Here is a 20,445-nt window from a genome sequence, read left to right as displayed (position 1 = left end):
TATTTCACAGCATGACTTGGAATGACACATAACACTGATGTAATTTTCCCTCTTTCCAATAATTGGTAGGTTTTTTCCTTAGCTTTTAAGGCACTTGATGATATGTAATCTTACTGAAAACACATACTGCAATAAAGGTAATAAATCATGCATAGATATCTCTGAGCTTCTAATAGTATAACAAGTCTTACCCCAGTAAAATGAAAGAATAACCTGTATGTTACTTTTTCAGCATAGAGAAAAGCTGTTTCCTTCACAAAGCTTATTTTGCTTCAAAGAATTGCTGTTACTGTCTTTTGGAATAGATGAAGTAACTTTCTTCATCAATCAGCTATGGAGTTGTTTTAATTTATTATATATACACATAAAGTTGATGTGCAGTGTAGTGCAATTTGTCTGAAGGGATACTGGGGGGAAAAAAAAAAGAGAAAGAAGTAGCCAAAAAAATGAATAAAATTATTTAAAGTCTTCTGAATCTTCCCAACTGTTCTCTTCAGCTGGAATTTAGCACTTTGGAGGCCAGCCTCAAGGGCAGCGTCACTCTGTAAGGCAGGTGCAAGGCTGAGGCTGTACTTCAAAGGATTCACTGTGAAGCAAGACTCAGAGCCAAAGAAAGAACTGGAGAAGAAAGAATAAAAGCTTATAACATGAGTTTTCAATCACCCACTGTTGAATTTTCTTACTCCTAGAAGTGTTACTAGATCTTAAACAGGTCCCATATGCTGCAACATATTCCCCAGGGGGTGGCTGGATTTGGCATAATCATAGAATCAAGCAGGTTGGAAGAGACCTCCAAGCTCATCCAGTCCAACCTAGCATCCAGCCCTATCCAATCAACCAGACCATAGAATCATAGAATCATAGAATCATAGAATAAACCAGGTTGGAAGAGACCTCCAAGCTCATCCAGTCCAACCTATCACCCAGCGCTATCCAGTCAACCAGACCATGGCACTAAGTGCCTCATCCAGGCTTTGCTTGAACACCTCCAGGGATGGCAGTGGCATGAAAGGAAACAGGCAGAAATGTAGGCTTTATCTTTTTTCTTCCTACACTCATTTCAAAAGCAGTGAAGACACTGGCTGAGCAATGGCATAATCAGAATTGAAGATGCCATGTGACTGCTCTTAGGAAAGTTCCACCAGTAATTCTGGGTTCTGGGCCAGCTCAGCACTAGATTTCATGATGATTCTTTGTACTATTTCACTGCAAGCAACAGGAAAGAGTAAGGAAGAATGCATGAAACAAATTCCCTATGAGGATCTGTGTAACTACAGTAAAAACAGTAAACATATTGGCCTCCTTGGTCAGTCAAGTAGTAGTCTCCTTTGTTATGATGGAAAAATAGCCCTTTCTGAGACAGATTTTTTTCATGGAAACTGCTCAAACCATTTACTGGACATGACAGTTAGAGGTGTTTGTATCTATTTTAACAGGTAATTGGGCAGGAACTACAAACAGCAGAAGGAGACCAAACTTACCACCATAATACAGTCCTTCACTAACAGGCTCAGCAGTTCATTTTCAGCAAGCCTGCCTGTCACCATCAGATCAGGTCATGAGAGAGAACAGAGCACAAAAGAGCACATTTATCTGCAGAGCAGGTAGGGAGAGGATAGAATATACCAAATTTCTCTTTGTCATTCTTCTTGTCATTTGGGGGGGATTTTTGCCAAAGGACAGATGATGACTTCTAATTTATCTATGACATGAATTTGATCAGAAGAGATTCATGTAAGTAGATGCCTGATGAAGAAAAAAAAAAAGACCACAGTATCACAGTATCACAGTATCACAAGGATTGGAAGAGACCTCACAGATCATCAAGTCCAACCCTTTACCACAGAGCTCAAGGCCAGACCATGGCACCAAGTGCCACGTCCAGTCCTGCCTTGAACAGCTCCAGGGACGGCGACTCCACCACCTCCCCGGGCAGCCCATTCCAGTGTCCAATGACTCTCTCAGGGAAGAACTTTCTCCTCACCTCCAGCCTAAATCTCCCCTGGCGCGGCCTGAGGCTGTGTCCTCTTGTTCTGGTGCTGGCCACCTGAGAGAAGAGAGCAACCTCCTCCTGGCCACAACCACCCATCAGGTAGTTGCAGACAGCAATAAGGTCACCCCTGAGCCTCCTCTTCTCCAGGCTAACCAATCCCAGCTCCCGCAGCCTCTCCTCGTAGGGCTGTGCTCAAGGCCTCTCCCCAGCCTCGTCGCCCTTCTCTGGACACGCTCAAGCATCTCAATGTCCCTCCTAAACTGGGGGGCCCAGAACTGAACACAGCACTCAAGGTGTGGTCTAACCAGTGCAGAGTACAGGGGCAGAATGACCTCCCTGCTCCTGCTGACCACAGCATTCCTGATGCAGGCCAGGATGCCACTGGCTCTCTTGGCCACCTGGGCACACTGCTGGCTCATGTTCAGGCAGGTATCAATCAGTACCCCCAGATCCCTCTCTGTCTGGCTGCTCTCCAGCCACTCCAACCCCAGCCTGTATCTCTGCATGGGGTTGCTGTGGCCAAAGTGCAGCACCCTGCACTTGGAGCTATTGAACCCCATCCCCTTGGACTCTGCCCATCTGTCCAGGCGGTCAAGGTCCCGCTGCAGAGCCCTTCTGCCCTCCAACTCAGTCACATCTGCCCCCAGCTTGGTGTCCTCTGCAAACTTGCTGATGACTGACTCCATGCCCTCATCCAGATCATCTATGAAGATGTTAAAGAGGATGGGGCCCAGCACTGATCCCTAAGGGACACCACTAGTGCCAGCTGCCAGCTGGATGTGGCACCATTCACCACCACTCTCTGGGTCTGTCCCTCCAGCCAGTTCCTAACCCAGCACAGAGTGTTGCCATCCAAGCCATGGGCTGACAGCTTAGCCAGCAGTTTGCTGTGGGGGACAGTGTCAAAGGCCTTGCTGAAGTCCAGACAGAGCACATCCACAGGCCTCCCCACATCCACCAAGCGGCTCACCTGATCATAGAAGGAGGTCAGGTTGGAGAGGCAGGATCTGCCCTTCCTAAACCCATGCTGGCTGGACCTGAGCTCTTTGCCATCCCTCAGGTGCGCTCTTATCACCCCCAAGATAACCTGCTCCATCAGTTTCCCTGGCACTGAGGTCAGGCTGACAGGTCTGTAGTTCCCAGGTTCCTCCGTCTGACCCTTCTTGTGGATGGAATCAATCAAGTTGGAGAGATCATCCAGGCCAACCTAGCACCCAGCCCTAGCCAGTCAGCCAGACCATGGCACTAAGTGATTTGACCAGTAAGAGCACAGGGCTTATAAGCCTGTATTTTTAATTTGCTGATTCAAATTTCAAGGAGGTGTTTAAGGCCAGGTTGGATGAGGCTCTGGCCACCCTGATCTAGGGTAGAGTGTCCTTGTCTATGGCAAGGAGGTTCAACTAGCTGATTCTTGTGGTCCCTTCCAACCCTGACTGATTCCATGATTCTATTCTGGCACAAGTGGACTACACAAGAGAATAACATATTGGTATCTTGGGACGCATGTCCCTGCCCATGGCACGAGAGTTGGAACTAGATGATCCTTGTGGTCCCTTCCAACCCTGACTGATTCTAGGACTCTATTCTGGCACAAGTGGGCTACACAAGAGAATAACATATTTGTATCTTGAGATTTTCACTCACTCTCAGGAAGCACTGGTTGACTAGAAGAAAAAGGAAAAGCTTATGATTAAGTATGCTGCCAGTATAACTACTGCAGAAGGATTTCCTGAATCCATAGAAACACTGGGAAAAAAATAGTTCTGAGAGCTCTATTTTTTCCCTACTCTGGCATTAACATCAGTGCCCAGTAGTGGTACTTCAGAAGTCAGAACTGAGAAACTTCTCATTATTTATGGAGAAAGAAGCACATATGTTAAATAGGCATAATTTCCTGTAAGTACTGCTTTTGTCAGCCAAAGGCAGGGAAATTAAGCTATTTTTATACTAACACATTCATTACCAGGAACCCAACGAATAAATGGATGCTTCACATTTGTTATTTTGACCCTAGGGCACACACTTCAGTGCTAACTTTCCTATGCACAATACTCAAGTGAAGTATTTTAACACACAGTCCTTGTCATGTGTTAGCCAAGATGCACTGAAGCCATTTTTAATCTCACAGCACACAGGTAATACTGGAGAAACAAATACCTACGTCATCCAGTCCAGAAATTGAAGCACATTGTTAACATCTCTGAATGAGATCACACTTTATCAGATTGCACTCCACTGGATGGAGTTTATTTTGCAGCTAAGCTTCAAAGGCCAAACTGATGTTTTGTTAACCTCCTCACAATATTATCCTAGCGGTGGGAACCAGCAGTGGGAAGAAGCTGACTCAGCAGTGGCAAGGGTTAGATAATTCATGGAATCAGAATCATTGAATCAACCAGATTGGAAGAGACATTCAAGATCATCCAGTCCAATCTATCATCTAGCCCTAGCCAATCAAGTAGACCATGGCAGTGAGTGCCTCAGCCAGGCTTTGCTTGAACACCACCAGGGACAGCGACTCCACCACCTCCCTGGGCAGCCCATTCCAATGCCAATCACTCTCTCTGACAACAACTTCCTACTAACATCCAGCCTAGACCTCCCCTGGCACAACTTGAGACTGTGTCCCCTTCTTCTGTTGTTGGTTGCCTGGGAGAGGAAGAGGAGTTACTTGTCTTTCAGGCAGCCTCACTCTGATGCAGAGATCAGTACTCCCTTCTCTGCCAGAGCCAGAACACAAGCAATGCACTCCAGAAAAAATGTGTGATCTGAAAAGTGAGACACAGTGCACTATGGAACTGCTTATTAACAAAGAGACCAGAAGTAAACAGCCTTTCTATTTTACATTACTGAAAATCTCTGTTAAATTTCTATTCATTAAAAAGAAGTGTTCTAGGTAAACACCTCTATTAAAAATAGAGTCAGTAACTTAAAGAGATTTACTCTTCCTAGTAAATACAGAAGCATTCAAAATACTGCACAATTATCTATTAGGAAGATGACTTAAGTTATGCGAGACCTGCTCAGCACTGGTCAGAGCACATCTTGAGTACTGGGTCCAGTTCTGGACTCCTCAATTCGAGAGAGATGTTGAGATACTGGAATGTGTCCAGAGAAGGGCAACAAAGCTGGTGAGGGACCTGGAGCACAGCCCTGTGAGAAGAGGCTGAGGGAGCTGGGGGTGTGCAGCCTGCAGAAGAGGAGGCTCAGGGCAGAGCTCATTGCTGTCTACAACTACCTGAAGGGAGGCTGTGCCCAGGTGGGGTTGGTCTCTTCTGCCAGGCAAGCAGCAACAGAACAAGGGGACACAGTCTCAAGCTGTGCCAGCGGAGGTCTAGGCTGGATGTCAGGAGGAAGTTGTTGGCAGACAGAGTGATTGGCATTGGAATGGGCTGCCCAGGGAGGTGGTGGAGGCACTGTCCCTGGAGGTGTTCAAGCAAAGCCTGGCTGAGGCACTTAGTGCCATGGTTTAATGGCTAGGGCTGGGCGCTAGGTTGGACTGGACGATCTTGGAGGTCTCTTCCAACCTGGTTGATTCTATGGATCTATGCTATTTGTCAGTCACTAGTTGGCACTTGAAAGATGACAGGGCTTTCCTGTGGCAGAGAGAGTTTACAAAACCTGTGGACTGAGGAGGCTCATCTAGGGGTAGGGTCAACAGCAGGACTGTATGCACCAGCTGCTGGATAAATTCCAGATACGCTGTCAGTGTCAGAAACTAAGTTCCATCTCCACAGCAGGAAGTTTAATTGGAGTCAAACAGAAACCTCCATCTCTGAAAAGATCTGAAACAATAATTTGAGCTATGAGGTACACTTGAAAACTACAGAAAAAGCTCTGTGAGACAGCTTTGGTGCTTGTAATAGAGGATATAGTGAAAATTCTACCAGTACCTACTAAGGGCAAGGTGTGAAGAGTTACTAAATAGTTATGAGTCCACGTCTCTGAAGTAGAAATGGCTTCACCACGTGGCTGGACTCAAAAGTCTGTTTACTGCACTTATATCCAAATTTTCTGTCTGAATTCTGTATTAAGTCAAATAGATACTGAGTCAAAAGTTACTGTCTTCTATAGCAGGAGTATGTTAGATACATCAAAAAACCATGTTTTCTGTGTATACTACAAACTAGTCTACACCAGTTGCAGAATCAGGCCTCCCTTTTGCAAATATGCATTTTCCTTTTGACTATAAGCACTGAATGTTACTGCTGTTATCACTCCAAAGCAAGAATTGTACATGTCTTGGTGTTTTGGAAAGAGCAATAACCTAACTGAATCATAGTTTCAATCAGGCTGGAAGAGACCTCCAAGATCATCCAGTCCAACCTAGCACCCAGCCCTACACAATCAACCAGACCATGGCACTAAGTGCCTCAGCCAGGCTTGGCTTCAACACCTCCAAGGATGGCAACTCCACCACCTCCCTGGGCAGCCCATTCCAATGCCAATCACTCTCTCTGACAACAACTTCCTAACAACATCCAGCCTAGATCTCCCCTGGCACAACTCGAGACTCTGTCCCCTTCTTCTGTTGCTGCTTGCCTGGCAGAAGAGACCAACCCCACCTGGCTACAGCCTCCCTTCAGGTAGTTGTAGACAGCAATGAGGTCAGCCCTGAGCCTCCTCTTCTGCAGGCTGCACACCCCCAGCTGCCTCAGCCTCTCCTCACAGGGCTGTGCTCCAGGCCCCTCACCAGCTTCGTTGCCCTTCTCTGGACATGCTCCAGAATCTAAACATCTCTCTTAAATTGAGTCTAAGTGTGGTGATGAAGGCTGAGCCTTGCATCCCACTCATCTCCCATCCTGCCAGCACCAGCTCCAGGAGCCACTTGCCTGGTTCTGTGGTGGCCAAGAGTGAGCATCAGATGCTGAACCAAGCAAGTGAAACAAACTGCTGCATTATATGTATCTTTTAAAGCCCCAACCCAACAAAATATATAAACCAGTGTGAAACTAATGACTAAACTGATGAACTACTTGAAGAAAGTTGCTGGCAGGCTTGTAGGTGGTCTGTATAAGACTCCCACACTCCAACCCTCCCAGGCATGCATTTGTGCTTGATTAATTAGATAAACTAGGGAGAGGTGATACTTCTGTAATGACTGAGGTTTCCATATAATTCAATCAATCTGGTACATATCTCCCATAAAACATCAGGTCACAAAATGTTCATAAAATGCCAACCAACATGTCAAGAGGAAAATTACACATCCAGCATTTCAATGGATGTCTTTGGTAAAAAATAAAGACAGTAGACTCTAAATTTCATAGAAACATAGTAAATTAATGCTGAGCAGCCTGTGCTAAAATAATGCTATGCAAATAAGCATGACATTTAAATATGGTTTTAGAATAAGACTCTTTAAATGAATAAGGAATATTTTAACATGTCAGTCAACACACCATGGCAAAAAAAAGAGCTCAATTTAATTAGGTTGGTCACTTGTGGCTTAGGTAGCAAAAGGATTAGCATGTAGAGTAAATTAATGCTGCCCAAAGCTTTGTGTGGGTTTTACACAGGTACTCACTTTCATCTCAATGAAAGAATTAGTGCAACAAATGCTGGCTTACATGGTTGTAATGGTTTGAGTGTTACCCACCCCACACACACACTTAAGAAAATCGCCCAGACTAGACTCAGCTGAGCCTGGAAATTAGAATGAAGCTTTATATTTACGGCTCAGCACATTATACAAGCAGCTATTTACAATCTATACAGCTATAGGCAGACACCTAGCAAGTTTAAAAGGTAATACAGAAACACAGCAGCCCTCCCAGAAACCAGAGTCCCCAGGAGGGGCTCTCAGCCACCCTTCCACCTCCTTCCCACCCCTCTACCTCATCCCAGACTTTGCCTTAGTTTCAAGGTGAGTTTGAAGAATCAGCCAGGGGGGTTAGGAAGCAGAAGGATTAGTCACACAGACAGCAGATTAGAGAGAGAAGGGAAGCAGCCAAAGACAGAGAGCAACTCTGTTATCTATGTTTATGTTGTTCTTATCCATCTCAACAAGCCTATGAGTGCAGCAGACATCACCATTGTTTCCTTTTCACAGTCTACCATCTAATTCCTCTCACTAAAATGTCCCAGCTAGGCTCAAACTAGGACATCTTCTGTCTCTGTGCTCAGATAACATATTTGGCTTCAAACTTGCACACCAAGTTGTCAGCCTAGCACTGCTCTCAGTGGAGGGTCAGGGCAGAAGGGCAGACGAGCAGACAGGCAGTGGTGTCTACATCACCCCCCCATTAAATACATCCTTTTGAAAATTAAACTGGCCAATAGGCACTAGCATCAGTGTTCTGCTCAATGAATTCAAAGCTTCGTGCCTCGTGTGACTGCACAGGCACATTCAGGGGCAGCACAAGACTGTACTCTGCACTGGTTAGACCACACCTTGAGTACTGTGTTCAGTTCTGGGCCCCCCAGTTTAGGAGGGACATTGAGATGCTTGAGTGTGTCCAGAGAAGGGCAACGAGGCTGGGGAGAGGCCTTGAGCACAGCCCTACGAGGAGAGGCTGAGGGAGCTGGGATTGGTTAGCCTGGAGAAGAGGAGGCTCAGGGGAGACCTTATTGCTGTCTACAACTACCTGAGGGGTGGTTGTGGCCAGGAGGAGGTTGCTCTCTTCTCTCAGATGGCCAGCACCAGAACGAGAGGACACAGCCTCAGGCTGCACCAGGGGAAATTTAGGCTGGAGGTGAGGAGAAAGTTCTTCACTGAGAGAGTCATTGGACACTGGAATGGGCTGCCCGGGGAGGTGGTGGAGTCGCCGTCCCTGGAGCTGTTCAAGGCAGGATTGGACGTGGCACTTGGTGCCATGGTCTGGCCTTGAGCTCTGTGGTAAAGGGTTGGACTTGATGATCTGTGAGGTCTCTTCCAACCTTGGTGATACTGTGATACTGTAAGACACCTCCTGACACGTGGTGCTAAGCCCCTAGCCCTCAAGGCTTTGCTGGGACCAAACCCTTATTGTTTGCTCATCTGACTCAACTTCCTGGACCCACAACAGGAGGAGGAGAGCAAGGGTTCAAGCAGCAGGGCAGGATTTATGCCCTACCAGGACACAGGCACACACTCACTATTCTTAACCATCATGTTCCATTTGAATTCAAGGGGCAAAGAATAACAAGTTGCTTTGTTTTTGGGGAGAAACTAACAAGAAATATAAATTATTAGGAAAATGAAACAGATAAAATTATCATTTGATGTTTCCAGCATAAGTTCCCAGCTACTTTCTTTTCCTATCTTCTGTAAAACAAGCTAATAGAAAGAAGCACCTGCAATCTATTTGCTCAGTGGAAATTATCAGCTTGTGTATATTTATTGTGTTATTGAAGTTTTGTATTTAGCAAAGACCACATCCATACCAGACAAGCAGATATGAAAGTGCATTTAGAAATATGTCATAGCAGAACTTTTCATAGCAGAACTTTTCATAGCAGAACTTGTATTGTGCAGTTAGGAGAAATTCACAAGAGATGACAAAGAGATTTTTAAGTCTCCAAGATGCAGAATACTACTTAACAGATACTGTAAAAACTGAAAAGCTTGGGGATTTAAGTCAGCTTAAAGTATCAAAGTCATCACTTCTAAAAGCAAGCATGCTGAAGGAAGCCACTGAGTCTTGCAAAGGACATGCTGCATGCCACCAGTGCAATGCACTAGGTTCAAACTCATGTCGTTATACCTGCAATGCCTTTCAGCTGCACTGACGGCTTCCATTCAGGTTGAACACAATGTTGTCTGTGCTTTTATCCATGCTGAGTACTATACTACTGGAAATAGTACAGTATATAGTATAGTATATAGTGTATCAATGGCAATTGCTCTTCTATTTAGATTCCTATGTGATTTGAGCCTATAATAACCATCAGTATTTAAATGCTACTTTCAGAAGCGAACAAATCCCCTTAGATATGTTAATTTGAAACACTACAAAATGCAAGACTTCCAAGCCTCTGAAATCAGAGATGCCAGGTAATTAAGGAATGGAATGCAGAGCTTAAGGTGGTTTATTGTAGTAGCTTTTCAAATTAGATGGGTAAAAGCATTGCTCTGGTTTATTCTTTTCGATGAGAATACAGGAGCTGGGTCTTTAAAGGGCCTCAGCATGCTATTAATTGCAAAGATGATCAAGCATTGGGCTACATCAAGACCACGAAGCTGACATTAACCACTTTAAACCACAGCAAAGGACAAATTTAAACACTTAAAACATGTGCCAAATAGGAAAGCTCCATCTCCTAAGCTATAGCATGATAAGGTTCAGCCTCTTGCAAAACATCAGCCTTTCACATAGCAAAACTGATTTGTGAACACCATTACTTATAAGAGAGGAAGGACTCTCAGTCCCTAGTAGCAACAACAAATGAAATCCTGCAGCACTTAAAACATCCTTCAAAGCTTTACACTACTGCCTAAGTCAAACAACAGTCTCCTATTTTAGGATGCAAACAAAGCTTGGCAGATCACTTCCTGTCCTTTCCCTTGACTATATATAAGTTGCTAGGCAGGAGAGATGACTGTTCCTAGCTGCACAGTCACTTAATTCCCTCCTTGTCTCATTGCATAGTGGTCACAATCAGGCCCTGAATTTAGGTCTTTCTGTTCCCTGAACAACCCCTGCAAGCTTTGTATAAGCAGAAATACACATAAAGAGAGCCACATCTGTGCAAACAGACAAAACCAGAGATATCATCTCCAAACACTCCAACACTTTAAAACAAACAAAGGAGCAAGCTTACCCTTGCCAGCGTCAGTGCTCCTTGTTTACACAGACTGCAGCGGACCCTCAGCTTCCCAGGTTGCACAGCATGGCAGAGATGTTTGCAGAAAACATAAAAACTGTTGTAAGTAGCTGCACCTGTCACAAAAAAGCAAAACAAAACAACAAAAAAAAAATGAAGCAGCAAAGAAAAACATGTTATGGTGTGCTAGACTGAAGCTAGCTAGAATGGTTTGGTGAGAAGAATTAGATGACAGGCTGTGAAAGGGAAACAATGGTGATGGCTGCTGCACTCATAGGCTTGCTGAGATGTGTAAGAACAAGAACACAAACACAGATAACAGAGTTGCTGCCTGGGCTTTGGGCTGAACTTCTCTCTCTCTCTAACCTAACCTACCATCTTTGTGACTAATCCACCTGTTTCCTAACCCCCCTGGCCGACCCTCAAAACTACCTTAAACATAAGGCAAGATCTTGGGTAAGGTTGAGGGGTTGGAGGAAAGGTGGAAGGGCAGTTGAGAGCCCCTCTTGGGGAGTTGGGTTTCTGGGAGGGGAGTTGTGTTTCTGTATTAGCTTTTACCTTGTATATTTCCGTATATAACTGTATATATATTGTAAATACCTGCTTGTCTATTGTGCTCAGCTGTAAATATAAAGCTTCATTCAATTTCCAGAGCCGCTGAGTCTAGCCTGGGTGATTTTCCAAAGTTGGGGGGGATAGGTAACACCTAAACCATCACATATGCATACTGAAAACCAGTTAAAAAATTCCTCATGAAGGGCTTTTATTTGACATTAATAAGTGATACATTAAAAATACTAGTTTGATTAATTTTAAGGTCTGAATACAGCACTGTGACCATCTTATCTTGCTTGGTCTAGTTCTTCACACCTCTCAGTAACTCCAGCTTCTTACTGATACTTAGAGATCACAGTACCACAGTATCATCAGGGTTGGAAGAGACCTCACAGATCATCAAGTCCAACCCTTTACCACAGAGCTCAAGGCCAGACCATGGCACCAAGTGCCACGTCCAATCCTGCCTTGAACAGCTCCAGAGACGGCGACTCCACCACCTCCCCGGGCAGCCCATTCCAGTGTCCAATGACTCTCTCAGTGAAGAACTTTCTCCTCACCTCCAGCCTAAATCTCCCCTGGTGCAGCCTGAGGCTGTGTCCTCTCGTTCTGGTGCTGGCCACCTGAGAGAAGAGAGCAACCTCCTCCTGGCTACAACCACCCCTCAGGTAGTTGTAGACAGCAATGAGGTCTCCCCTGAGCCTCCTCTTCTCCAGGCTAACCAATCCCAGCTCCCTCAGCCTCTCCTCGTAGGGCTGTGCTCAAGGCCTCTCCCCAGCCTCGTCGCCCTTGAACCACATCTCCTAGAAAATGCATCCCGTTTAGAGTTTGAGCTTACCATGGATGAGCACCAACTGTAATCCTTGGCACGTGATGTATGAGATTAATTACCCCCAGCTCACCGTAATTTGCATCTTACTTCGAGTCTAAATTTGTCTAGCTGCAAATTTTAGTGAGTTCAAGTTTGTCGTGTAGGGCCTATAAGCCCAAAAGCAGGCTTGCTTATGCCTTGCCTTGCCTGGACATGTTTTTCTGCCAGGACCCCTGGTTTTAAACAAGTTGTGTAAGCCCCCACACACCCAGCTCGTGTCTCCCTGGGGTAAATCCATGTGATCCCCGTATTTGGGAAAGTCCAGGCAAGAGCCTTCTGCCTAGTATGGTAAGGTTTGGCTGACTGCCAACCTGATTGGTCATTCTAGTGGCCAAAGGGACCATTAATCTTGGCCCACAGCCAATAAATAGGAGTGCACAGGTTAACAATGTGCTCTGACTCACCTGCAGCTCAGACCCCTGCCCAGCCCAGCTCGGACCCCATTGCAGCACCCTGCTGCTCTGATTCATCTGCATGGCTCAGACACAGCTCTGACCCTCACTTGCAGCGCTCAGCCGCTCAGACCCCCACACTCAGATGCCATTGCATAGCTCCGATGCTCAGAGGCTCAGACCCTCATGCTCTGACCCTCACTCGCAGCTCACTTGCTTGCATACCTCAGATGCAGAGCTCATTTAAGCCTGCCTATGTACATATATATATATATATAAGGAGCCCATAGTCTCCTAAGCCAGCTGTGCACATCTGCATGCTATTGCTACCAGGACCAGATCCTGCATTGCCTTTACCTACAGAGCTCACACTCCCAGCAGCTGCACACACTTTGCACGCCTGGTGCCTATCACTGCCTGGTAGAAGCCACTGCCACTGAGATAACCAGGAAGCAGACTCTGGATTGTCTGCACACACAGCCTGAAGCCGTGAACAACCGTGCCAGAGACAGCACGATGTGCTCCTCAAATCCTGCCAGCTGAGAATCCCTGGACACAGCATCCAGAAGAAGCCAGCAGCACCAAGGCAGAGATCGCCTCTTCGCCAGGAGGACAAAGGTTAGAGGAAACCTATTTCCCCTCAAGCCGGGAGGATTCCAACCTCCAAGTCCAAAGGCAGAGACCCTGGAGAATTGGACATTAGGCACAGGCTGTTGTGCTAGTTAGAAGCAAGCTGGAATGTTTTGGTAAAAGAACTTTATAACAGGCAGTGGAATGAAAACATGGTGTCTGCTTCTCTCACAGTCACGCTGAGAGCTCTGGGAAGAAGAAGTAAACTTTCTCCATTTTGTCCTTCCTTCTGCCTTTGCCTTCAGACCTGGTCACATCTCATTAACCTTGCTCCTACTAACCTTGCTCCCTAACCTCTTGGCCGCATCCCTCTCCTTCCTGAGAACTGGGGTAAGGTTGAGAGGGCAGGGGGAGGTGTTGGGGTGGTTTGAAAGGCCCTCCTGGGGACCTTGGTTTCTGGGAGGGGAGTTGTGCTTCTGTATTGTTTATCCTTTGTATATTTCTGTATATAATGGTATATAACTGTATATATTGTAAATAGCTGCTTGTAAATTCTGCTAGCTGTAAATAAATTGCTTCATCTATATTCCCAGGGTCCATCTGAGTTAGCTGGGGCAAACACAAAGTGTGGGGGGGCGGCTAAGAGCCCAAACCATCACAGCTGTGATGCAGCCCCGGAGGGTGGTTAATAATTAATAAGAATTGTGAGTAAAAGCTTCAATACCTCTGTAAGTATCTGTTGCCTCTGCCATAGAGCAGAAAGAGTTTCAGCCTGCTCTGCTGGGCAAATAGCATAAAGACCCCAAGCAGCATTAAGCCACGGGGAAAACTCCTCTCTCTGTCTGTAGTTTGAATGTTTGCTAGTTAAATAACAAATTCCTGTACATATTTTCTCCTAGATTGTTTTCATAACCGTGTACTGAACTGAATATTAATATACAGTGGTTGGGGGTGGCAAGAGTTCAGAATATTGAATTTAATAAATCTATATTTTTATATGAAATCATCTCACCCCAATTCATTTCTCCCCTCCGCCCAATAGGCATAGGCACTGAGAATCCCCTCTGCAACAAAGCTGCATGAAAATTTCCTTGGATGAGGTTTAAAGGATCAGCGTCGACTGACATCACAGCAAGACAACAAAGGTTTCATTTAGCAAAGTTAGTTTTAGTCATGGAAGACTGGGAACTATTCCTTTATTCTTGTTGGCAGCAGTGTAACCTGAAGAAGTCTGTAAACTGCTGCCAAATATATTAGGCCAAGGAAATTTTCAATGAGAATGAAATGAAATGCATTCTGTTCTGTGAAACTATGGAAGGGAAGATAATACGCAGGGAATTGTGTAAGCCTGGGGCAATGGTAATGAATTTGATTTCACATTCAATCCTTGTCACTGTTTTCAGTAAACCACTTTTTAGATTTGCTACTCCCTATAAAATTATAGAAGATTCATGACATTGTTTTAATCTAGAATAGACATCTCCAAGCTCAGAGACTCAAGCTCACTATTTAAAGATGAACAGAGACCATAATAACGTTTTAGACTTCCCACTGTCAAGGGAAATGGTTGGAGAGACTTGACTCACTAACAGCAATGAACTTCCAAATGAAGAGCAGTCCCTTAGAGCTCAGAAGCTTCTCACTGTCTTCTTCCCCATTCTCCTACTTCCCCTTACATTTATCAGCAATACATATTTTAATGTGTATTTGAATCCTAACAGTAAAGATGATCTGGTATAATACTTTTAAAAAGGACTTACGTGCTTTACATTTACAGTCCCTTCATATGATAAAGGTCAGACTGGTCTACTGGAAGGTGTCCCTGTCCGTGGTGGGGGTGGTAGAAGTAGATTATTTTTAAGGTTTCTTCCAACCCAAACCATTCTATGGTTCCATGACTCTGTGTTCTGTCAATGAAAATGCCTAGCAATTTCATTTAATTTAACCTTGACTACTGTGTCCAGTTCTGGGCTCCTCAATTCAAGAGAGATGTTGAGGTGCTGGAACTTGTCCAGAGAAGCTGGTGAGGGGCCTGGAGCACAGCCCTGTGAGGAGAGGCTGAGGGAGCTGGGGGTGTGCAGCCTGCAGAAGAGGAGGCTCAGGGCTGACCTCATTGCTGCCTACAACTACCTGAAGGGAGGCTGTAGCCAAATAGGGTTGGTCTCTTCTGCCAGGCAAGCAGCAACAGAACAAGGGGACACAGTCTCAAGTTGTGGTATGGGAGGTCTAGGCTGGATGTTAGGAGGAAGTTCTTCACAGAGAGAGTGATTGGCATTGGAATGGGCTGCCCAGGGAGGTGGTGGAGTCACCGTCCCTGGAGGTGTTGAAGCAAAGCCTGGCTGAGGCACTTAGTGCCATGGTCTAAATGACTGGTCTAGGGCTGGGTGCTAGGTTGGCCTGGATGATCTTGGAGGTCTCTTCCAGCCTGATTGATTCTATGATTCTATGTTACACCTATTTATAGATGTATACATATACTTACAGGCATCCTAAGAAATATGCATTTCCCAAAACTTCAGAGAACTGTGTAGTAAAAAAATATTTTTTTCTAGGCAAAAGTATGTAAATGTATTCAAAGAAGATGTGCACTGCTGGAAGAAGAATTTTTACAACCTTTTTCCAAGTTTCAGAAACATGCTACATAAGAGTACATCACTGATGCATCCAGTATTAATTTTAATCAATTGATCTATGAAGTGCTTCACTTCTCAAATCAGTCTAACACACAGTTCTGAGATAAAGAAGAGTTCAACTAAAGAAAAAAAGGCATATGCTGAATGATTTAATATATGGTAGTACGCTGAGAGGTGAAACCAAACTTAGTATGTAGAAATCTTGAACATTTAGATTTCTATTCACTTGTATTTTGCCTGAGGCTCCTAACACTAGGGTTGAGAGCTGTCTGTATTGGACTCGATTTGAACTGGAATCACAATAAAAACCTGACACACAGCACTGCAAATGAGGAGCAGAGCATTTGCACATTACTGCATTGTACTTTATGCAGTTTCACTATGACCATCAACACAGAAGGGCAGCACCTTCAGCACAATTCAAAGGCTGGCTAAGCTCTCAGCTCACGGCTTGGATGGCAACACTCTGTGCTGGGTTAGGAACTGGCTGGAGGGCCGAGACCAGAGAGTGGTGGTGAATGGTGCCACATCCAGCTGGTGGCTGGCACTAGTGGTGTCCCTCAGGGATCAGTGCTGGGCCCCATCCTCTTTAACATCTTCATAGATGATCTGGATGAGGGCATCGAGTCGGTCATCAGCAAGTGTGCAGATGACACCAAGCTGGGGGCAGATGTGGCTGGGTTGGAGGGCAGAAGGGCTCTGCAGTGGGACCTTGACTGCCTGGACAGATGGGCAGAGTCCAAGGGGAAGGGGTTCAATAGCTCCAAGTGCTGGTGCTGCACTTTGGCCACAGCAACCCCATGCAGAGATACAGGCTGGGGTCGGAGTGGCTGGAGAGCAGCCAGACAGAGAGGGATCTGGGGGTACTGACTGATACCTGCCTGAACATGAGCCAGCAGTGTGCCCAGGTGGCCAAGAGAGCCAGTGGCATCCTGGCCTGCATCAGGAATGGTGTGGTCAGCAGGAGCAGGGAGGTCATTCTGCCCCTGTACTCTGCACTGGTTAGACCACCCCTTGAGTACTGTGTTCAGTTCTGGGCCCCCAGTTTAGGAGGGACACTGAGATGCTTGAGCGTGTCCAGAGAACCTTTCCAACCCCTAGAATTCTACGATCCTACGATTTGGGTCCTCATTGCTCCATTCTCTTATACTGACAGCCTAATGAGTTTGCTGCTTCTGTTCACATGTGGAAGCAGATCTGTTATGCCACCACTCACTGTCCTAATTTGCCCTACTCTCCAGAAGGATTCCCGTCATGACTCCAAGAAGATCATTCCAGCCAAACAGAACTATCTTATTGAGTACATGAGCCCATATAAAAGAAAACATGTTGTTAATTGGGCTCATGCCTTTCCTTATCCAGTTGTCCACTCCTTGATGTCTTACATTCCTGTTTCACATTTTATACCAAATTTATTTCAAGCAATAAACTACTTGAGGCCTCCTTTGTGTTCTAAGCCCATTCCATCTGGATCCAAAGATAAAATTATATTATTGATAACACTCTGCAAAATATTCATAGGATAGTATGGCATAAATCAGCATGACTGAATAGTGCAGTACAAAATAGCAGCCACAGGAGAGACCTGAAATGAGACATATTGTTGATTTACTATAGAGGATAAATCTTATGCATTAGCTTGATATTTACTCTCTGCAAAAATTGACTACGTGAGCTCAATATTAATTTGTTTTAGCACTTTCCACTGTTTTCCTTTTTCATTAGTACAAAAAGTACCCCCAAAACATCCCCTATGCAGAAATTCATTGGAGAAAATTATGTCCCACTTGGAAATATTGACAATATGTCTGATGGCAATACTAGGGAGACGAGAGAAAAATCAACAGGAAAGTACTGGAATAAGACAGAGTATCAGAAGACAGAAAAATAGCCTAAGTCTTGTAGGTACTGGTCTATAAACTACTCTGTAAGCACTTTTCCTTGCCATCTCCACCTTGAGCGTGTCCAGAGAAGGGCGATGAGGCTGGGGAGAGGCCTTGAGCACAGCCCTACGAGGAGAGGCTGAGGGAGCTGGGATTGGTTAGCCTGGAGAAGAGGAGGCTCAGGGGTGACCTCATTGCTGTCTACAACTACCTGAGGGGTGGTTGTGGCCAGGAGGAGGTTGCTCTCTTCTCTCAGGTGGCCAGCACCAGAACAAGAGGACACAGCCTCAGGCTGTGCCAGGGGAGATTTAGGCTGGAGGTGAGGAGAAAGTTCTTCCCTGAGAGAGTCATTGGACACTGGAATGGGCTGCCCGGGGAGGTGGTGGAGTCGCTGTCCCTGGGGCACTTTAAGGCAAGATTGGACGTGGCACTTGGTGCCATGGTCTGGCCTTGAGCTCTGTGGTAAAGGGTTGGACTTGATGATCTGTGAGGTCTCTTCCAGCCCTGATGATACTGTGATACTACTATTTACCCCTCGCATCAGGTCTAGTGCCCACCATCATAACTGTGGCTTAACATTCTAAGTAAATGACAAGGTCATGAGAAAGAGCTGTGGAAAAGTTTGTAGAAGAATGAAAGTCAAATGGCTGAGAGGGTTGTGGAGATGGACTCATCAGGACAAAGATTCAAAGGGAAAAGCATCAACATATGCTGCTATAAAATCTCAAGGTGGGGAGGGAGGGAAGGGTTATTTGATCTGGTGCTGTATGCTGAGTTTACAGTTTAATGATCCAAGATACAGACAACAGATTTCATGTGTTATTACTGGTCTCCCTTCAAATCTCTCCCAATGTTTGCTATTAATTCAGATCCTGCTTTGCTTTCTAGTGTATTATCTACATCAGTTATTTCTTGATGTAGATCTTTAGATTAGCCATAGAAAAGAAACGAGGAGGGTCCGAATATGCCACACTGTATGTGGTATAGGATCAGACCAGCTACTTTCTCCTGTTCAGTTTTAATGAAGCATTTGATGAATCAGCCAAACCTGAACTAAAACAGAATTTCCCTTGTTAAAAACCAAGAGTGGGTATGATGCACAGATTCTGTTGTTTCGCTTTCAAATGCAATTTAATGACCATTTTATACCTCCAACATCTCCAGTAACATTTAAACAATGTACATTCAACAGGGACACACACTACAGGCGTGTGGCTTTAAAAAGTTGAAGACTTCAGAAAACAACTCTCATTTTGCAGTTTTAACTTTTACATGTCATCAGATAAAGGCATTTATTACAGGCTAGGTATAGTAAAATGCTTAGAGTAAAAAGTCTATTTAATTATGTTGCTTTTGCCAGCAAAAGAAATTTAAGAAGGCATGAATGCAAAAGACTGCTCATTTATGACCTTTGCTGGGACCTGCCTTCTCATCCCAGGGAGATACTCTTTTCCCTACAATTTCAAAGCTAATTTCCTCACCAATTTCCCATTATAGAAAGTATTAAAACCGTTCTTTAGTGTTTTATACATAAAAGAGAAAGTAGCTTTCTCTAATGTGCATCCCAGTGTATTGTACTGCCTGCCCATTAAGATTTTTAAGCTCTTTAGGACCTGAATTACATCCTTTTATTCTATATTAATGATGAACATACTGCAGGAGCTTTATACCTGTTAGTGATAGCACAGACCAATTATTTTGATATGCATGACTAGTTAATCAGACAACATTAGCCATAATGACCCAAGGACCTGATCCTGAAATCTCTAATCAGTTGAACCACCCATTATCATCCCTATGCCTGTTTCAGTGAATCAAAACTGAATAGGGATACTAGGAGCCAACCTAATGTTTTGATTTGAACAGCATTTTCATACAGATGATAATGATTACTGAGTCTTTACTTTAACTCAGTAATTTAAAAGAGAACACAGCTACAGAAAAAACCTTTCAACATAAAAATAACATTGTTTCAGGCTCCATTATGCTTCCATTTAGACTAGTGGTGATTTGTAAAAGGTAGATTCACTCTCAGAAACCTTAGACCATTGTAGCAATTTGCACTTGCTGAATGAAAAATGCATAGTTAGAAGTGAGCAAAGAAAGGTATTTTTCCAACTCACTCTCACTTCACTTTCCAAAAATACAACTGGCATGCTCTACCTTTAATCTTTTCCACAGAGCTTTGCTCCCCAGACATATTTTTATGCAGATTCACACATTTATAAAACTTTTCTACCTGCTGCAGCTGATACTTATTCTTTATGATGCTTATCTAATTTAGACCATGAGAATGGCATTTATTTGACAGCTAGATTCATCTAAACTGGCTGTGCTATATTCTAGCGTGAAAAATGGGCTCTTTTATGGCTTGATTGAATTCACCCTACAGTAGATATGAAAAGATATCAATATGCCAAATGAATGGTGCCTAAAATGGTCTACTTCCCTCTGTTGTGAGGATTTAGGATTGCCCTGGTACAGATACCCACACTGTAAACCTCTAAAACTAGGTAAGATGAATCCTACTCAATGATGCTCTGCACGCACAAAAACTCATGACAAACAGCTGTGGTATTTTGCAGTAGGGATAACAATGTTAAAGAGATTAAACCTCAAAAAACCCAATTGCTCTTCTTGAAATCAAATATGATTTGCAGAATGTCTGTGCATCTCAGGTAATTACAGAGTGCTATTTAGAAGAAAAGGAAAAGGGCTTGTCACTGTAATAAGGACTACAAATGAATGAAAGAGAGAATATTAAGAAGAACTGGCGTTTGGCTGAAGAGTGTAACAGGTGGAA

General features: G+C 44.5%; 1 protein-coding gene across 2 annotated transcripts in view; it reads right to left on the bottom strand.

Moving 5' to 3' along the window:
• PRKN (parkin RBR E3 ubiquitin protein ligase) overlaps nucleotides 1–20,445 on the bottom strand; it is a 667,734-nt gene that overhangs the window by 496,288 nt on the left and 151,001 nt on the right. For both annotated transcript variants that reach the window (XM_064158244.1, XM_064158246.1), the window contains exon 5: nucleotides 10,736–10,854. In XM_064158244.1, the coding sequence (XP_064014314.1) occupies nucleotides 10,736–10,854 (119 nt within the window). The remainder of the gene's footprint in view (nucleotides 1–10,735; nucleotides 10,855–20,445) is intronic.

This window comes from Pogoniulus pusillus, chromosome 18 (genome assembly GCF_015220805.1).
Source record: "Pogoniulus pusillus isolate bPogPus1 chromosome 18, bPogPus1.pri, whole genome shotgun sequence".
Taxonomy (NCBI): domain Eukaryota; kingdom Metazoa; phylum Chordata; class Aves; order Piciformes; family Lybiidae; genus Pogoniulus; species Pogoniulus pusillus.
Note: the sequence above shows the minus strand (reverse complement) of the source record. Positions and strands in the feature narration are given on the sequence as shown.